A 20,321-nucleotide genomic window follows, 5' to 3' on the forward strand; every position below is an offset into this window, starting at 1 on the left:
AGCAGCATAATATATACCAAAGAAAGAAACTGAACTCACTGAAGATAAACATGTGTAGTATGATAATTACATCTGAAAAGGTCACTTCAAAGGCACAATAAGACTTTACGTGGAATTTAAAATAAATTTGGTCAGACCTACCCTATGACCCAGCAATAGCACTGCTAGGAATTTACCCAAGGGATACAGGAGTACATAGGGGCACTTGTACCCCAATATTTATAGCAGCACTCTCAACAATAGCCAAATTATGGGAAGAGCCTAAATGTCCATCAACTGATGAATGGATAAAGAAATTGTGGTTTATATACACAATGGAGTACTACGTGGCAATGAGAAAGAGCGAAATATGGCCCTCTGTAGCAACGTGGATGGAACTGGAGAGTGTGATGCTAAGTGAAATAAGCCATACAGAGAAAGACAGATGCCATATGTTTTCACTCTTACGTGGATCCTGAGAAACTTAACAGGAACCCATGGGGGAGGGGAAGGAAGAAAAAAAGAGGTTAGAGTGGAAGAGAGCCAAAGCATAAGAGACTCTTCAAAACTGAGAACAAACTGAGGGTTAATGGGGGGTGGGAGGGAGGGGGGGTGGGTGATGGGTATTGAGGAGGGCACCCTTTGGTATGAGCATTGGGTGTTGTATGGAAACCAATTTGACAATAAATTTCATATATTGAAAAAATAAAATAAAATAAATTTGGTCATAGAAGTTAAAAATTATTTCTGCCATGGTAATGTTACACCTGTGGAATGAAACACCTTCCCTCAACAATCATTAGGTTTTTCTCAGAGCTGTTCGAAACTGTTATTTCACCTAAAAATGAATTTTAAAATAAGCATCCTAAAAATTTTTTTTAATGTTTATTTTTGAAAGAGAGAGAGTGCACAGAGGGCACTAGTAGGGGAAGGGAAAGAGAGAGAGGGGATCTGAAGCGGGCTCCGTGCTGACAGCAGAGCTGGATGTGGGACTTGAACTCACGAACCGTGAGATCATGACCAGAGTCACAGTCACTTAACCAACTGAGCCACCCAAGCACTTCTAAAAGTATTCTTATTTAATAAATATAACAGTATGTAAACAGTAAAATTCAGGAAAATTGGGTTTGTTTTGTCCAAATAAATCATGCTGATGTGAAGAATTCATCAGGAAAGGTAATGATTAAAGACAATTATAAACATGCTTTTTCTTGGGGCACCTGGGTGGCTTAGTCGGCTAAGCGTCTATCTTTAGCTCAGGTTATGATCTTGTGGTTCACGAGTTCGAGCCCCATATCGGGCTGTGTGCTGACAGTTCAGTCTGGAGCCTGCTTCAGATTCTGCATCTCCCACACTCTCTGCCCTTCCCCTGCTCACGCCATCTCTCTCTCTTTCTCAAAAATAAATAAAAAACATAAAAAAAATTTTTTTTAAGATTTAAATATGCTTTTTCTTGGGACACTTGGGTCTCTCAGTCAGTTAAGCATCTGACTCTTGATTTCAGCTCAGGTCATGATCTCACAGTTTGCGGGGTCAAGCCCTGTGTAGGGTTTTGCGCCTGTTTGGGATTCTCTTTCCCTCTCTCTCTCTCTCTCTGCCCCTCCCCTATTTGTGATTGCGTGCTCTCTCTCTTTCTCAAAATAAGTAAACTTTTAAAATATGCTTTTTCTTAAAGAAAACAATTTTATAAACATTCTGTTACCATTTGTTTTGCCATTATAATGACATTTGGTTTATGTCTTTCTAGTAGCATACTTTTGTCCTTTACTAATTGCGGGTATTTATAGTGATGATGATGAAATCTGATGCAGTTTGACTCAAGAGAGGATAATTTATAGAGGACAAATAAAATTGCCACTTGTAAAACAATACCTCCCAAATGCCTCATTGAACTGGTGTTTTTCTCCCCTTTTATTTCTGCCTAGAGGGTAACTGGGTTAGGGGACCTATTATCACTGTGGATGTTAACACATTCATGCTTCCTTAAGCATTGACTCAGAGAAACCAGACTGAGGACAGCAAAATCTTAGAACTGTGGCTAAAGACATGCCTTAAAGGTATCCTAGGACTCTGGCTTCAAAAAGAGTACACCTGATTCATTCCAGGTAATGGAGAATAAAAAAGACATGGTGGCAGGGTGTTTTCCAGTATCTGTTAGCAAGCACAATGAATACAAGCATAGCATATTTTACTGTACCTTACTCTACTGTGCTTTGCAATACTGCTTTTTTAAAAACTGAAGGTTGCAGCAACCCTGTGTCCAGCATGCCCATCAGTGCCATTTTTCCAGCAGCATTTTCTCACCTCATGTCTCTGGGTCACGTTTTGGTAATTCTCACAATATTTACATTTTTGCTATGGTGATCTGTAATCAATGATCTTTGATGTTACTATTGTATTTCTTTTGGGGCACCACAAACCACACCCATGTAAGATGACAAACTTAACCCAAAAATGTGTGTATTCTGACTGCTCCACCAACCAGCTATTCCCCCACCTCTTTCCCTCTCCTCAAGGCCTCCTTATTCTCTGAGACACGGATTGAAACTAGGCCAATATTAACTCTACTGTGGCCTCTACGTGTTCAAGGGAAGGCAAGAGTTGCATGTCTCTCACTTCCAATCCAAAGCTGGAAGTGATCAGGCTCAGTTGAGAAGGCATGTTGAAAGCTAAGACAGGTCAGGCTCTTGGAGCAAACAGTTGGCCAAGTTGTAAATGCAAAGGAAAAGTTCCTGAGGGAAATTTAAAACGTTCTTGAAGGAAATTCAAAATCCACTCCAGTGAACACACAAAGGGTAAGAAAGGGAAACAGCCTTATTGCTGATACGGAGCAAGTTTCAGCAGTCTGGATAGAAGATCAAACCGGCCCAACATTCAACCTTCCCTTAAGCCACAGCCTAATCCGGAGGAAGGCCCTGACTCTCTTTAAATCTATGAAGTCTGAGAGAGAGGAGGAAGCTGCAGAAGAAAAGGTGGAAGTTAGCAGCGGTTGGTTCATGAGGTTTAAGGAAAAAAGCCATCTCCATAACCTATAACTGCAAGGTGAAGCACTCGTGTAGAGGCTGCGGCGGGTTACGCAGAAGAGCTAGCTACGATACTTAAGAAAGGCGGCCACACTGAAAAACAGATTTTCAATGCAGCAAAGCAGCTTTATATTAGAAGATGCTATTTAGGATTTTCATAGCTAGGGAGGAGAAGCCAGCACCTGGCTTCAAAACACAGGCTCTTTTGTTATAAGGGCCACTGCAGCTGGTGGTTTGAAGTCGAAGCCAATTCTCATTGACCATTTCCAAAATCCTAGGGCCCTTAAAAATTATGCTAAATCTACTTTGCCTGCGTTCTGTCAATGGAACAACAAACCTTGGGTGACAGCACATCTGTTTGCAACATGGTTCACTGAATTTTTAAGCCCACTGTGGAGACCCACTGCTCAGAAGAAAAAGATTCCTTTTGGAATATTGCTGCTCATTGACAATGCACCTGGTCACCCAAGAAATCAGATGGAGATGTGCGAGATTAATGTTGTTTTTATGCCTACTAACACAATATGCACTCCGCAGCTCACCGATCAACGAGTAATTTGGGGCACCTAAGTCTTATTATTTAAGAAATGCATGGCTTCAGGAGCACATATGCTAAAATTGGAATGATATAGAGATTATCATGCTCCTGAGCAATGATAACACGAATATTCGTGAAGAGGTCTATGGTTTTTAGAAGTCATGGGAATAAAATACACAACATAAGGAGTATAGTCAATGATACTGTAGTAGCGTTGGTGACAGATGGTAGCTACACTGTGGTGAACATAATGTATAAACCTGTTGAATCACTATGTTCTCTACCTGAAACTAATGTAACATTGTTTGTCAGTTACACTCAAAAATTTATTTAAAAAAATACACTGCATAAGGCTATAGCTTCCATAGATAGCTCTGATGGAGTTGGGCAAAGTAAATTAAAGAACTTATGGAAAGGATTCACCATTCTAGATGCCATTAAGAGGATTCCTGATTCTGGGTGCCTGGCTGGCTCAGTTGCAAGAGCATGTGACTCTTGATCTCAGGGTCCTGAGTTCGAGCCTCATATTGGGTGTAGAGATTACCTAAGTAAATAAAACTTAAAAAATAAATAAGGAGCATTCCTGATTCATAGGAAGAGGTCAAAATATCAACATTAACAGAAGTTTGGGAGAGGTTTTTTTCAACCCTCATTGATGACTTTAAGGGGCTCAAGACTTCAGGAGAGGAAGTAACTGCAGGTGTGGTAAGAGCAGCAAGAGAACTAGAAGTGGGGCCTGTAGATGTGACTGAATTGCAGCAATCTCATGAACTTTAATAAAAGACGAGTTGCTTCTTATGGATGAGCAAAGAAAGTGGTTTCTTGAGATGGCATCTACTCCTGGTGAAGATACTGTGAAGACTGTTGAAATGACAACAAAGGATTTAGGATACTACATCAACTTAGCTGGTAAAGCAGGAGGGTTTGAGAGGATTGATTCCAATCTTGAAAGACGTTTCTACTGTGGGTAAAACGCTATTGAACAGCATCACATGCTACAGAGAAATCACTCATGAAAGGAAGAGTCCATCGATGGAGCATACCTCATTGTCTGATTTTAAGAAATTGCCACACAATACAGCCACCCCAACCTTCAGCAAGCACCCCCGTGACCAGTCAGCTGCCATCAACTTCGAGGCAAGACCCTCCACCAGGAAAAAGATTACAACTCTCTGAATGCTCAGATGATGGTTAGCATTTTTTAGCAAGAAAGTATTTTTTAAAAAATTTTTAATGTTTATTTTTGAGAGAGAAAGAGAGAGGCAGACTACAAGTGGGGGAGGGGCAGAGAGAGGGAGACACAGAATCTGAAGCAGGCTGCAGGCTCCAGGCTGTCAGCACAGAGCCCGACGTGGGGCTTGAACCCACAAACTGTGAGATCATGACCTGAGCTGAAGTCGGACGCTTAACTGAGCCACTGAGGCATCCCAGCAAGAAAGTATTTTTTAATTAAGGTATGTACACTGCTTTTTTAGACAGAATGCTATTGCACATTTCATAGATTATAGTGTATACATAACTTTTGTATGCACTGGGAAAACAAAATATTCACTTTATTGTAGTGGTCTGGAACCTAACCCACCATACCTCTGAGGTATGCCTGTAAATCCTCTCTTATATCAGGCCAACCCACTAATGTATGCACGTGTGCACATGTGAGCGTGTATAGTATTGTGAATGTGTGTGTGAGTGGGTATAACACAGGTGTGGAGATAAGAGTAATGGGACTCATGACTAAAAACCAATACCCAGTGCTTCTGATATACATGTTCAAACATACAAGTGTTATGAGTACAAGGGTATTAAGAATGAAGCAGAACAGTTTTGGCATCTGTACTGAGAATTATATAATGATCTCATATTTTAAAATGTTGTGCCTCAGGAGTCAATTTAATGGGTAAAAATGTAGGCTATTATCATTAAATCCAGAATTTGAGTCACTTTTATTTAGTAGAAATATACCATTTAAAAGAGATGGAAATAGTTTACATGCATGGACTCCAATGCCTTTACAGAGAAATTAAAACTGTAACAGTCTCAATCTCAGTGGCAATTTTAAATCTTTACCATCCATCACTACAGGTGCTTCAACTGATGGAAGATCATTTATAACATAAGAACAGCCTTCTGTTCGATGCAGTTTTTTTTTTTAAGACTAAGCCTTTAATCCATTTTATAAGTCATACATGACGCAGGAAAATTTGAATTTCCCAACACTCTTAACACCCACAAATAATTCCATTACTCCTTTATTTTCCTGAACATGATTCATAAAGAAGCTCTCTATCCACTGCTAATCAATCCAGTGCTACTTCATATTATCATTGAAAACAATTCACAAACTAGTTTCAGCCTGTATTGGGTGCCGCTGTCAGTGCAGAGCCTGCTTCAGATCCTCTGTCCCCCTCACTGTCTGCCCCTCCCCGCTTCGTGTTCTCTCAAAAATAAAAATGAACATTAAAAAAAAAATTCCCAAACTGAAGGAGCACTTCCTCTTTAAGAAGATTTGCAACAGTGGTCAGGGTGTGGATTTTCCATTTTGTTACTGTCTGTGCAGTCCAGTGAAATCTTTGCGTGTCTCTATCCCCAGCTAGACCTATTCCAAATTTCCTCTATTCTCTCACAGCATTCCTCCCGACCCCTTCCCTCTCTCTTCCTCCTTCCTCTCTCTCTTCTTCCTTCCCTCTTTCCTTCCCACCCAATTACAAAGCACTTCCTGAAGCCTACAGAAATGTGCTTGGGAGATGGCACTGGGGTGGGGGGTGGGGGTAGGGAGGGGGCAGGGAGGAGAATCAGGAAGAGTAGTTGCACCTGGGCCCCCATTTTCACCTGAACACATTCTCCAGAAGTCTTTTTTTTTTTTAACAACTTCAGAGAATGTTAAAATGATGTCAATGTATATGAAAAATGCAAGAGGAAGCAGTGTATGGTATCATTGATCAGAATATGAGATGATGTAGGAAAAAATAAAAAATGGTACTTTTTCATGTGTGCAATCCTTCAGCAACCAGTGTTCCTGCCAGCTAACAACACAGCCCCACCCGAGGCAGGTCCCCAGATATTCTATGTATTAATGGGGCTACACCTCAGAGGGCCAAACAAACATAAGACGATGAATGGAGAGCTCCCGCGTGTGGTCAGATGCTCAGGAAATGCAATTCCCATAAAGATTGAAGTGTGATTAAAGCACTGCTTTGGGAATATGCCTCTGGTGGAGACACGTACTTCTAGAAGCTGTTTTGAGGGAACTGTAAGAGTCTTAGCTGAGGCAATAAAGCCTTGAACTGGGCCATTAAAAATGGAAATGGAAAGAAAGATATAGCTGAAAGAGACTCGAATCAAAGAACTGAAGAGGTTGGTAATTAACAGGATGTGGAAGAATTTTTCTGTTCTGTGCTGCTGTCACAAACTTCACTGGTAATCCTACTAGAGATTCAATCTCTCTCCAGAGGCTCCATCTACTAATCTCAGAGCACAAGGCTCTTTTGTTCTCTGAATTTCCATAACCTAGCACTTGATGATGTGTCTCATTTTCTTTTTCACTGATCCTCTCCAGGCCGTTTCTACCTCTTGCAGTGCTGGGTACACAGGAGGAGCCTAATATTCATTTGTTGAACCACTAGTTCCCCACAGGTACGAAAATCATATTTTCAGAAAAACAGACCTGGAATGTTTTATTTGGTGATTTCTTAAACCTTTCTCAGCAGTCTGATTTAAACAGATACTGACTGTCTTCTACTCCAATGTCTTGGTTTTCAGCTACCTTAGTAACTGGCCAGCCATTCTTCTTTTGGAAAGAAAGATCCATTGTTTGATATCTTATGTTATTATGTAGGTTTATAATTCTATCTAGCTACTCCGTAGGAATGTTCCACATACATGAAAGACCTCTTCTTTACACGTGGGGCTTCCACTAGACGAAAGAAAGAAAGAAAGAAAGAAAGAAAGAAAGAAAGAAAGAAAGAAAGAAAGAAAGAAAAATATAGATTCCAAAAACAGGGGCCAGAATGCAGGGCAAAGGAGAACACAGGGTGTGGTCCCAGAGCCAGGGCTCTCAGGAGGCAGCCTGGAGAGCTGAAATGCCACGGGCACACTAAAGAAAGGGAGACATAGACACCATAAATCTAGGCATTAGGCATGGATGTCACCTTGATCACCTATTCTCCTCGTTATAGGAAATACCTCTGACCCCTTCTCCTTTTATGAAGAGAACAAAAATTTCAAGAAGAGTTCGTTTTTACGATTTCTCTAGAATGGCAACTTAGGAACTGTCAAGAATATAAGTCTTACCCTTTATTCTAAATTTCTCGACTCCCAAGTGTTCCTTCTATTCTTTTAGATAGGATTATTCTAATGAAACCTGCCCTGTCCATTACAACAATAACCCCAAATAGCATAGTTAATACTTCTAGAATCTGAGCAACAAAAAGAACTTAGATTGCAAAAAGTAAAGAGTTTCTATTTCATTTCCTCCTTCCTCAATTCTTTCGTTCTCAGGGCGCCTGGGTGGCTCAGTCGGTTAAGCGTTCGACTTCAGCTCAGGTCACGATCTCACAGACCGTGAGTTCGAGCCCCGCGTCGGGCTCTGGGCTGATGGCTCAGAGTCTGGAGCCTGCTTCCGGTTCTGTGTCTCCCTCTCTGTCTGCCCCTCCCCCGTTCATGCTCTGTCTCTCTCTGTCTCAAAAATAAACGTAAAAAAAAAAAAAAATTCTTTCATTCTCTTGCCATATGTTTATATAGTGCCTATACTGGGCCTGCCTCTGTTTTAGGGTACTGAGAATATGAAGATGATAAGACACTCACAGGAAGTTCAAAGTCTAGAGGGAAAGCAGGTAAGAAATGAATAACCACAATGTATTATTCTGGTAGAGACACCCACACAGTGCACCTATCTGGGGCATCTAGATTGTGAGGGGCATCATCAGGAAATAGGCAGTATCTGAGCCACATCCAGTATCATGAGTAGCCAGGCAAAACCAGAGCTACTGGGGGCAAAGAGACAGAGACAGAGAGAGACAGATGGCTAGATGGAAAAAAAGGAAGGCAGTAAGGAAGAAGAAAGTGAAGAAGTTTCAAGTGGTTTGTAGTGGGGGGAGTGTGTGCGGATGGCGGTGAGAAAAGGTGAAGGAGAGTAGAAAGAGATGGGACTGGAGTGATAAGCGGAGGTGAAAACACGGGCTGGTCCATGTGTGCCATGCTGCATAGTATGAAAACTTGGTGGAATTATGGAAAGGTTATAATCTGGGCAGAGAAACAATTAGATTTGTGAAGATCATTCTAATGGCCAGACAACAGTTCTGAGTAAGACCAGAGGAAAAGACATATGTGCAATGAAGACGGACAGAAGGGTAAAAATTTAAGGCCCATTAAGGAGGTTAAAATATGGTGATGTGACTGGGGAGGGGTGAAGATAAGCATGACTTCTAGGTTTGTAAATGGCACGACTTCAGTATAAGGAGATGGTTAGGAGTAGACAGTAAGGAGGAGCTAATAAATCTAGTTTTTCATATACTGAGTGTAGGATGTCCAGGAGGTTGCTGGAAATGCATGCAGATCTAGATAGAATTTCAGGATAGAGGATGGTTCTGAAGATAAAACTTTGGGAATCATGAGGATTCATGGTACACGGGCCTCTCTGGAAGAGCACCCAGACCAGGAAGAGGAAGGTTACTAAAGATGACCTCCCCGGGCATGCAGAAAAGGAGCACTCAGAGAATATGAAGATGTGGCTTGAGAGGCGAGTGGAAAACCAGGAGAGGCTGATGCCCTGGAAACCAATGGGAGAGAGAACTTCAGAGACCCTGCTGTCTAATGTTGCCCAAAGGCCGAGTATTTTAAGGACTAAATACGTGTCTACTTTGGATGTAGCAAAAAGGCAGCCATTGGTGAGGACAATGTTCCAGTGAAATGGTGGGAACTGAAGCCAAATGCAGCAGAGTGAGGAGACTGAGAAGTGACAGGGTGGCTCAAGAAGCATGGGGACACACAGATGGAAGAAGAGAAGAAGGCTAATTGTCAGAGGATGTGGCATGAGAGTTCTGTTATTGCTAAAATCACTGTGTGAAAACTGTGCCAAGCACAAATCTTAGGATATAGTAGGCATTTAATAAATTTTAAATTGTCCTTTTAAAAGCCTTGATCAGCTTTTTCCTCCACAAATAATGACCTCATGCATTTTCTTCTAAGTATGTTCATATTGACAAAGATCAGCTTTCAATAAGAAATCTTAGAAGTCTCGGGGCACCTGGGTGGCTCAATCAGTTAAGCGTCTGACTCTCAATCTTGGCTCAGGTCATGATCTCACAGTTCGTTGAGTTCACGTCCCACACTGGGCTCCATGCTGAGAGTAAGAAGCCTGCTTGGGATTCTCTCCACCCGCCTCCAACTTTCAGTCCCACCCCGACTTGTGCTGGCTCCCCCTCAAAATAAATAAACTTAAGGAAAAAAAAAATGCTAGAAGTCTCATGCTCAGTTTTGCTTTATAAAACATATTTCCTGCTTCAAGATTAGATGAATCCTAGTATCTTTTACCACCAGGGCCTGCCCAGTCAATGAGTATTAAGTCAATTTCTCTTACAGGGATCATGAGAGATGACAACTTCCACTAAGCAATTTTAGAAATTAAAACAACCACATATTTAATGTTTTACTATAATAATACTACATCATTATTTTGGGAGTTACTGATTTAATAATCAAATAATGTCTCAACCTTTTTCTCTTAGTAACTTCCTCAGTTCATGAAATTTGTACTCCATCATTAAACCTGAATGAGTTAAGTTCCAAAGGTTAGATGAGCCATAAAGTCAATATGAGAGGCAAAAGAATGACTTAGAAAATTTGATGAATTATTCAGTATTGCCAAAAAAATACCCTCCAAATCACTGCTGCTAGAATCAAAAAGTAAAAGCATCGGTATCAGCACCTAGAAATTAGCTGCTTTCCTTACTTAACTCTCCATCTTTTTAGGACCGTAGTCATCAAAATAGCATATGAAGTTCACTCTTAGCACGGGCAGTAAGCATTTTTTCCTTCTTTCCTTCATTTCAAGGAATGATTGAGCAAATGCATGCAATTACCCATTTCTTGGTCTACTCTGGAGTTAGCTCCCATTCAGAGCAGCTTTTCACACAGCCAAGGGGTGGCCAGCCCTTCAGCCGGCATCTAATTTGGAACAGATGGACTAAATGTCACATTTCCCCACAAAGCTGCCATAGGAACAGGTAGCTTGGCCCCTGTCCCTGAGGTAAATAGGCTAATCTGTCAATTAGGCAGCTGCCTGAAAAGTCATTATTTTAATCACTTATCTCTGAAAGCCTTTCTCTGCGGCCCCAGAAGTGCCAGCTCACACCCTAAGGCCTGTGGGAACAGAATGTGCTGGCACCGACTGTCCCACAGATTGACAAGGGGACTCACCCGAGCTGGGAGTCGGTGAAAGCGCTTCTCTCCGTGAGCATGTTCCCACTTCCTCCACCTGCTGCCACTTGGCCAACAGTCATGTGTGTCCTCCTCCCGCCTGAATCCACAGTGACACTGGGCCCGGCTTCCCTCACCATGCGAGTGCTGTGGAAGGAGCTCTGATGCCAGGAGGACCGAGAAGCCCTGTTCTGAGTGACAGGCTGCAGGGGCACCAGTGGCCTGACCTGCCCAGCGGCAGGCCCTGAAGTCAGATAGTTCTCTTTCTCCAAAAGGTTGCCCATGCTGTGACTGGTCCCGGGCCTGGGGTACGTGAGCACCACCGGGTTGACGGGAACAGGGTCAAAAACGGCATCGTTAACAGAGCCGTACTGGTACTGTCTGTGGTAGGTGTCATAGTGGCGATGTTTGCTCATGGCTGCAGAGTGACTGAAACCAACAATCTCGGAGCGAGCATATCTAGGTGGCAGAAGGAGGGTGGATCTCCTGCTGTCTTGGTGCCGCAAAGTGTGCCCGGTCTGGCTTCTGTGGCTGTACTGGTAATCGCTGTGTGAGTAATGAATCCTCTCAGGGCTGCTGTCTGGAGAAATCTCAAGTCTCCTCAGAGGCTGCCTCAAGGATCGTTCTTCCATTGACTTCTGTGAACTGTACTGTGCGGTTCCTCTCCCCCAGCGATTTTCATAAGTGGCAGTGGTGCCTGGCTGCAGAGAAATCAAGTTTAAATGAGGCATAAATCAGTTTTCATCTCTGTTGAAGACCAACTACTCCATGACTATTACATAAGATGTCTGTGTCTCTGAATCACATGAAGAGGTTGGCCCCTTTTCTAAAAAAGAGACTTCGTTATTTGTACTAAGTTTTGTACTAAGATTTGATACTATTTTATTGCAAAAAAATTTTTTTTAATGTTTATTTATTTTTGAGAGAGACAGAGAGAGGGGTAGAGAGAGGGAGACACAGGATCCAAAACAGACTCTGCACTGTGAGAGCAGAGAGCCCGACGTGGGGCTTGAACTCATGAACCACGAGATTATGACCTGAACTAAAATCAAGACGCTTAACTGACTGAGCCACCCAGGTGCCCCAGATGTGACCCGGTTTTCCATGGTGTCCACACAAAAGCAATCTTCATATAATTCATCTAGGAAATGGCAATATTTGGGAAAGATAAATATTAAAAAATAATCAATGGAAGGGGTGCCTGGCTGGTTCAGTTGGTAGAGCATGTGACTCTTGATCTCGGGATCATGAGTTCAAACCCCACGTTGGGCACAGAGCTTACTTAAAAATATAAAAATAAAAAAAAATAAAGATCTACAAAAATATATCTATGGAAGCTTAAAAATGTTTTCATGGTAATTTGATAAGTAGGTTATTCTTTGGTATCCTACCTTTAGCATATCATAGGTTTTAGTACCAGGAGAACGCCCACTGGCAAAATCATTTTCAACCAAGTGCAGGTTATAGACATACTCAGGAACACTGCTGGTTCGATGAAGATTTCCTGAAATCAAGCATATAGTAAAATATTAAGTAGGCCAACTGGTAGTTAAGGATTATATAATAATAGTGTACTTTAAATTTAAGTAATTAAGACCAAGTATTAGTGTTTTTAAGTGTTGCTTTAACATCACCCTTAGATGTGGGAAGTGAAGAAAGGTTTCACAACATTCTTTATGAGCTTTTCAACATGAAAGTTGAAAAATAAAAAAATATTTTTAAAAATCAGTTATTACTTTTTTTTTTTTTTTTTTTGGTAAGAAAAAGGAACAAAGGGGAGAGAAGATTTTCACAAAGATCCAAAAATGTTTGTTATAATACTGAGAAATTGGGGAATCACTTATTGGCTTAGGTGGTCCATCCCATAAATTTTCCATTTCTTAAGTCAGAGGAGGAGAACTTTATTCCCAGGGCAGGAATTCAGAAGCTTCTTGAGAAGGATGTAGGTGTAGGCAATAAATATAATGGTGACAAATATAACAGTGACTCAACACTACTAGATAAGACAGCTTGTAAAAACAGTAAGGTGGGTCACTGTGGTCAAAGAAAACATAGATCAGCTTAAAAAGGGCCAAGCCTGGGGTTGAGGTATTTGGCAACATGAGTTAGGCAGGAGACGAAAATCAACCTGAGAACTATAGATGAGTGCTTTTGTGTACTTACAAGATTCTCTCTTAGTTTGGTGGTCCAATTCAGCCCACTCCTCTACAAACACAGTAGGAGGCAGCCCTCTCTGCTCACTCTGGGGGGCTGTAGGGCCTTCTCAATGGATGCAGATCTCTTAAAATACTTCTCTTTGAGGAGGGGGTGGTAGAGGGCAGTGTTGTGACCCTCTTCTACCTCCTTTATCTTTTTCTCAGCTTTTTTTTTTTTAATGTTTATTTATTTTGAGAGAGAGAGCAAGCGAGCAGGGGAGGGGTAGAGAGAGAGGAAGAGAGAGAATCCCAAGCAGGCTCTGCCCTGTCAGCGCAGAGCCCAATGAGGGGCTTGAATCCACGGAATGGTGAAATCACCACCTGAGCCAAAACCAAGAGTCGGATGCTTAACTGACTGAGCCACCCAGGCGGTCCCTTCTCTCAGCTTTGTATTTGTTCTTCTTTTATAATCTCCCACTGCCTTAAAAATAATAATAATGATGATGATAATCCAAATAATCACAGATCTGGGGCGCCTAGGTGGCTCAGTCAGCTGGGTGTCCGACTTCGGCTCAGGTCATGATCTCACGGTTCGTTGAGTTCGGGCCCCACGTCGGACTCTGTGTTGGTGGCTCATTGTCTGGAGCCTCCTTTGGATTTTGATTCTGTGTCTTCCTCTCTCTCTCTCTCAAAAATAAATAAGCATTAAAATTAAAAAAAAAAATCACAGATCCGTAAAACTTAGGAAATTTCTGGTTTCCTGATTTTAACCAAAATTTCCTTTTCCTTTAAAAATCAGAGGAAAAAATACTCAACGAACTCTCTCAGGTTTCAGACTCGTAAAGGATGTGGAGAATAAAACACAGGCAGTGTCTTTCCAACACCATTGGAACATACCAACATACTTTCCCAACAAGATTATTATAAAGTCAAAATTTCAAAGGCTAACAATAGATTCACATTTTTTAAAAATAGAATCATATATTTTGAGGGGGTGGGGGGATTGAGATTGTTGTTGTCAGAGAACTAAAAAGTATGAATCCATTCCAAATTATGTTTATACACGTGTCTTATTTCCTGGAGCCAACAAACCTAGCCGGTAAACAGTTTCAGGCCTCAAAGGGTCCTGAGGGGTTAGGAGGGACAGCTACAGGCTTATAAGTGTCACCTTTCTACAGACCATGGAAGGTGAGGTAAGCCAGGCATCTGCTGTTTCTAGAGCCTGGTTTCTCCATAAGGGCAGGCAAATGGCCAGATAGCCCCTTATTTTTAACCTCAATGACAGAGAATGTCTGGAACCTGGGCACTGGATGAGGGAAAGGAATTCTCTACAACCCTAGAGCAAAGGCTATGAGGCCTTAAGGGCTCAATTCTCAAAACCTGCCTGAGGCTCCAGGCTGGTTTGCAGAGGCTGTCCTAGGCCCCACAACTCTGTCACCCCTGCTCTCCACCCCAGGGTATCAGAAAAGCAAGGCAGCAAGGGTCCTGCTGGTGTGGAAAAGGAGGCCAGCTGGCAGGTCCAGGGAACATCCTGGCTCTAATCTTGAAGGGTCTGGGACCAGGGTGCCCTCAGCACTAGGGATGTAGAAACGCAGGAGAGGCTGGGGGAGAGGCAGGAGCATGCTCAGACTGTGCCCGACTCCAATAAAAGAGAAGTCTTTTTTACAGACGTTATGGCCAAGTAGAAAATTATTGGTTACCTGATATATAAGAAATCAAATTTATTGTTTTTCAAAAAAGTAGTTTCAAAATTTTAGATTATATGAAAACTGAATATATGAGTCAGGGACAATCTAGACTGGGAAAATATTAATGACATATGTGGATGGTAGCTAGAACAATGAATTCCAGTGACACGGTGGAAGATGTAAAGGTGTCATTTAAAACAAAAACAAAAATGGAAATTTCTTCCAGGGCCCCCTCCAGCCCATGATCACCTGCAGTATTAAGTATTACCCTTGCCCTACTTCCAGGAACAGGTAGACATTCTAGAAAACAGTTAATAGGGGGCTACTTCCGTTTTCAAGCTGAGATTCCTGCAAGGTTATTTGAAATGTGTTAAGAATCTTTGGAAAAGATCCAGTGAAACAATGTATCCTACCAGAACAGGTAGGTAATCAGTGAGTTTTATCATCAGGCCTTACTTAAGTAAGATGTTTAACTCACAGTGTTGCTGGGGGCTATAAGGCTTTTTAAAGGAACTTACATGAACTCCTTATAGCTCAATATTACTTGCTTTTGAAAAGAGCTCAAATTATTTTTATATGTTTCTTTTCAATATGCCTGTGATGCAGTCAGCTACTATCACCTCCTTTTATAAACAGGGAAACTTAAGTGACTTGGTTTATTATTTTCTTTAATACTTATTTATTTTTGAGAGAGAGAGAGAGAGAGAGAGAGAGAGAGAGAGAGAGAGAGAGAGAGAGAAACGCAGGGAAGGGAAGGGAAGGGAGAGAGGGAGACAGAGGATCCGAAGTGGGCTCTGTGCTGACAGTGGAGCTTGAACGCAGGAGCTTCTGAGGTCATGACCCGAGCCAAAATCAGATGCTTAACTGACTGAGCCACCCAGGCGCCCCTAAGTTACTTGCTTCAAATTGCAAAGCGGTTTTGTATCATGTTTGAACTCTGGGTTCCTCATTTCTACTGGTCTCTGCTATTTGACTGCACTGTGGTCTTTGTGAAATTGCCATTTGCCAAAGCTCTGGTGGGATTATCATCATACGTTTGGATGTGAAGACCAAAAGCAATCATTCTCTTTCCTTGAGAACCTTTATCTGGGTAATTCCAAATACTCTCTAACTATTAAATCTTTATTTCCCAACATAAGTCCTTATAAGGAAGCCTCTCCTTCAGTTTTCGGATCTATGAACTGAGACCGGTTTACTGGTTCCCAAAATAACTGTAACACAGTTGGGAACAAGGAATAAAATAAGCTTGGATCTTTAAGCCACAGACTCTCTTCCTGTGCTAGAAAGCTTGTGACTCCTGATACTCTGCTTGCAGGTTTCTCTGGTTAAAGGGACAATCTCAAACAACAAGTAATGCAGATTGATTTGACTAGGCAGTCATGGGTTTGAGATCAGTATAGTGGATTAAAGGTGAATTAGCAGCTGTATGCTAAGATTTTAAAGAAATTTTGAACTGGGTGAGATTTAAAAAAAAAAAAAGGATACGTATTAATCAGGATGGAAACTAATCTCTTTAAACAAGCCATTTTCTGTTTGAAAGATAAAATATGTAATGATGACTACTGAACACATATAAAAACTCAGCCATGCCCTTCTCCAACCCAGAAACAACAAAGCAAACAAAAACAGTGTATTTACAGGCACACCCTGATTCAATAAATGCATATGAAAATTCAGATCTTCTAACATGGAATATTAGGGTATCCTTATATTTCAAAGAATTTGTTTACTTCACAAAATGACGCAGGTATCTTCCCTAAATGGAAGAAATCTGTGGACTTGGCCTGGAGCCTCCACTCCACCCCTTCCTGTGTGCCTAGACAAATCACTCAGATGCCTCAGTTTCCCTTAATTCCGGTTACTAACAGAGTTGCTGAGACAGAGGTTTACTTGAGAAAGCATATATATAAATGCTTTTAAAATTGTAAAGAAACGTGCAAAAATGAGATATAGTTTTTAAAATAGAATTTGAGGGGGTGCCTAGGTGGCTCAGTTGAGCATCCAAATCTTGGTTTTGGCTCAGGTCATGATCTCATGGCTTCGTGAGTTCGAGCCCCACGTCACGCTCTGCACTTCTAGCATGGAGCCTGCTTGGGATTCTCTGTCTCCCTCTTTCTCCCTGCCCCTTCCCGCTTGCAACGTCTCTGTCTCTCTAAAATAATAAACTTAAAAAAAAATTAAAAAAATAAATAGAATTTGGGTTACAAACATTTTTTACACTTTTGCATGAATTAATCTGTTCTAGAATGAGGGATAAACTAGTGTGCATGCTTCAATTTACACTGTGTTGTATCTCAGAGTTTTTATTCTGGTAGATTTACCAGTGACACTGAATTTAACTTTTTCTGGTTATTTGTGATGGACCCAGCCACTGACGATCACAATGATATTGTGGTTTTTCCAGTCATTCATTTCATTTGTACAGTGTGTAATGTGTTCTAGAGTTTCCTAAAGAAGGTAATATTTATAGGAACTATTTTAAATTAATATTACTTGGGCAACATTATCCATACCTCTTCTTCTAAGAATACCATTGACACTTTATGGAACCCACTTTAAGGGAAATGAATGAGGTAGTTACGGAACAACTTGAAACCCCACCTCCACAAATAACAAGCAGTTCAGTTCAAAGCAATGGTAGGGGTAGGGGTGGTGATGGGACTGGGTTTTGATGGTGGAAGGATGCCGAACTGCCTGGAAGTCTGCACAGGTGTTCACCTCAGGTGATGATGTAATTTTCTCTCTTTCCTGGTCTGAACGTTAATCTGAATGATATGATTCCCTAAGCAGCAGTTGGGAGAAAATATCTTGGTTTCTGGTTATGTATGCCAGTACTGTACAAAATAATGGATTGTTGTCAGGGTTAAAAATAAACTAACTTCCATAATCAGTTTTTTGTTTGTGGGTTTTGTGAGCGGCTTTATTACCGAACTGGTTAAATTTAATACACTTACAAAATCAAATTGAGAAGCTTCTACTGTGACTTTATTACCTGTATCTGAGCACATTTAAAAAATCAACTCGAGCTTCCCTCATGGTAAATAGACAATTGAGAAGAGCTAAACAGACAAACAAAACCTTTGTTAGAGTAGCATTTGCATTCAGAAAACCATCTTTTCTTTCAAATTTCTAGTACTCACTTCTTGTGCTCTCTTCTATGACTCTCCACCAGCATGGTTAAAAACCTGATTTGACTATAAGAAGAGTACTTGTAGAGCTCGAGATAGAAGAAATTCCCGTGAAAACAGGTATGACTAAATGTATACATAGAAATCAGCAGGTGTTTACTTCTAGTGTTGATTTAAACGCTCCACTTAACTGTGCTGACGCTCACAAGACGTTGCCTTCACAGTGTGGGCTAACAATGGTCTTATGGTGGACAGAGAGCCTGGAGGTCTAAAAGCTTGTATTTGGCCTTTCACCAGCAACCTCTAGGTAACAGTTCTCTTCACACACCTTAAAAAGCTTTAACTTCTGGTCGCCTGCGTGGCTCAGTCAGTTAAGCATCTGACTTTTGATTTCCTCTAGGTCATGATCTCATGGTTTATGAGTTCAAGCCCCATGCTAGGCTCTGCGCTGACAATGCAGAGTCTGCTAGGAATTCTCTCTCTTTCTCTCTTCCCCTCCCTTGTTCTCCCTCTCTCTCAAAATAATTAAAAAGAAATTTAACTTCTTCACGAAGAGTAAAATTGGGGGCATGTCATTATAGGTGAGCCGGCATCTTGAAGCTGATCAGAATGAATTTGTATAGAGAAATTCATATTTAAATGACTCCTTAAAGTCATTTACCAACCAAAGTAGGAGCTTAAAACATGAAATTCATGGGGTGCCTGGGTGGCTCAGTCGGTTGAGTTTCCGACTTCAGCCCAGGTCACGGTCTCACAGTTCGTGAGTTCAAGCCCCGTGTTGGGCTCTGTGCTAACAAACAGCTCAGAGCCTGGAGCTTGTTTTGGATTCTGTGTCTCTCTCTGTATCCCCCTCCCCTGCTCATGCTCTGTCTCTCTCTGTCCCTCAGAAATAAATAAATCTTAAAATTAAAAAAAAACAAAAAAACAAAAAAACATGAAATTCATTAGGACCTATCAAGAACCATACATCAGGACTCTGGAACTGGTGACGGATTTTTCTTTTGCCTGTGTGGGCATATGACCCAGGATTCATTTTCCTGGACTTACATTAAAATTTATTTATATATGTGTATACATATATAAATGTATACATATATTTATGTGTATACATATATACATATATAATGTATATATAATATATATATACATATATAATATAATGTGTATATATATATACATATATATGTGTATACATATATAAATATACACACACACACACACACATATTTATCTTCTGTTCTTACTAAGAACAATGAACAGATATTTATGGAAACCACAATTCTAAACATGCATACAACTCAGGTGAGTTCTTGCTCAGGCTGGAAAATGAACAGAATTTGTTGGTTTAAAAACTATGGCAAAGAATTATTTCAAAGTAGGTCAAAATCTATTAAGGTTCTGCATTATTGAAAAATGAACAAAAAGTGCGCGGTGCTTATTGTGACCAGTTAACACAACTTCCATAATCAAATACAAGAAACAACTGGTATATTGGGTATATGGCTGGATAGCTACGACTTCTTACAAAGTTGATACTCCAGCAGTGAGCATTGGTGATACAGTGGTGAGTATAGCACGGCTGCCTTCCAATGAATGTGAATATGCCACAAACAGACCAGCTCTCCTCACAGAACAGGCCACATGCTCCATGTGCCATGATGGATCTAGTCAATGACTATTAACCCTCACACAATATATCAACCAGTCACCAGAAGTTTTTATTTTTTAGGAGGCCCCTAACCAGCTTGAGATTTTCCTCTGATAGATCCATTTATGGCATTTGGGGGACAATCCTCAAATTACTGCTCTAGATGACTACAAAAATACCTATTACAAAAGCCCTTATGTACTGCAGGTGTCTGTATCATGCATTTTGCTTGAGCAGCCGGATAAGCAGAATGTGTGATTATAATATAAGCACACCGGTGAAGTACTGAGTTGATACATCCTGGAAGTTTCTAAATCTATTAATTCCTGTGATGTGTTTCCTTACTGTGGCATTTCTGCCAATTCATTTGCTGAGATATCCCTAATGATAACTTCAGAATTGCAATGACAAATATCACATCATACTCACAGTGTCAAAATGATGAATTTACAGAACTCACAAAGTTAATTATTTTCTTTTAAAAACTCACTACAGGTTTTTGTAACAAGTCTCAATCATTATACTGCCTGTCACTTACCACAGCTAGTCTCTTCCCTCCTGACTCATTCAGAGCTGCTGTCCCTTCTCCTTTAAAATCCTCCTCTCACCAAATCTTCCAAAGGTACTGTCAGAAATCCCCTGCATTTTTCAGGTTTCTCCCTTGCTAAACATCTTCTGTGACTCGCAAATATCAAACCTTTAACTTGCATTCAAGATCTCTCTCTACCCTCTGAGATAGTGTCTATCCAAGGGCACAACTGAACTG

General features: G+C 41.0%; 1 protein-coding gene and 1 non-coding gene across 4 annotated transcripts in view; one reads left to right on the forward strand and one right to left on the reverse strand.

Annotated features, from left to right (window-relative positions):
* The window catches only part of PKP2 (plakophilin 2), a 259,830-nt gene that overhangs the window by 66,826 nt on the left and 172,683 nt on the right, over positions 1–20,321 (reverse strand). For all 3 annotated transcript variants that reach the window (XM_042992091.1, XM_042992092.1, XM_007090726.3), the window contains 2 exons: positions 12,348–12,460; positions 10,957–11,657 (listed from right to left, as the gene is read on the reverse strand). In XM_042992091.1, the coding sequence (XP_042848025.1) occupies positions 10,957–11,657; positions 12,348–12,356 (710 nt within the window). In that variant the 5' untranslated portion in view covers positions 12,357–12,460. The remainder of the gene's footprint in view (positions 1–10,956; positions 11,658–12,347; positions 12,461–20,321) is intronic.
* On the forward strand, positions 3,590–3,693 carry LOC122240658. Its single transcript, XR_006220431.1, has one exon. It is a non-coding gene; the product is annotated as a U6 spliceosomal RNA (small nuclear RNA).

This window comes from Panthera tigris, chromosome B4 (assembly GCF_018350195.1).
Source record: "Panthera tigris isolate Pti1 chromosome B4, P.tigris_Pti1_mat1.1, whole genome shotgun sequence".
In the NCBI taxonomy this organism is placed as follows: domain Eukaryota; kingdom Metazoa; phylum Chordata; class Mammalia; order Carnivora; family Felidae; genus Panthera; species Panthera tigris.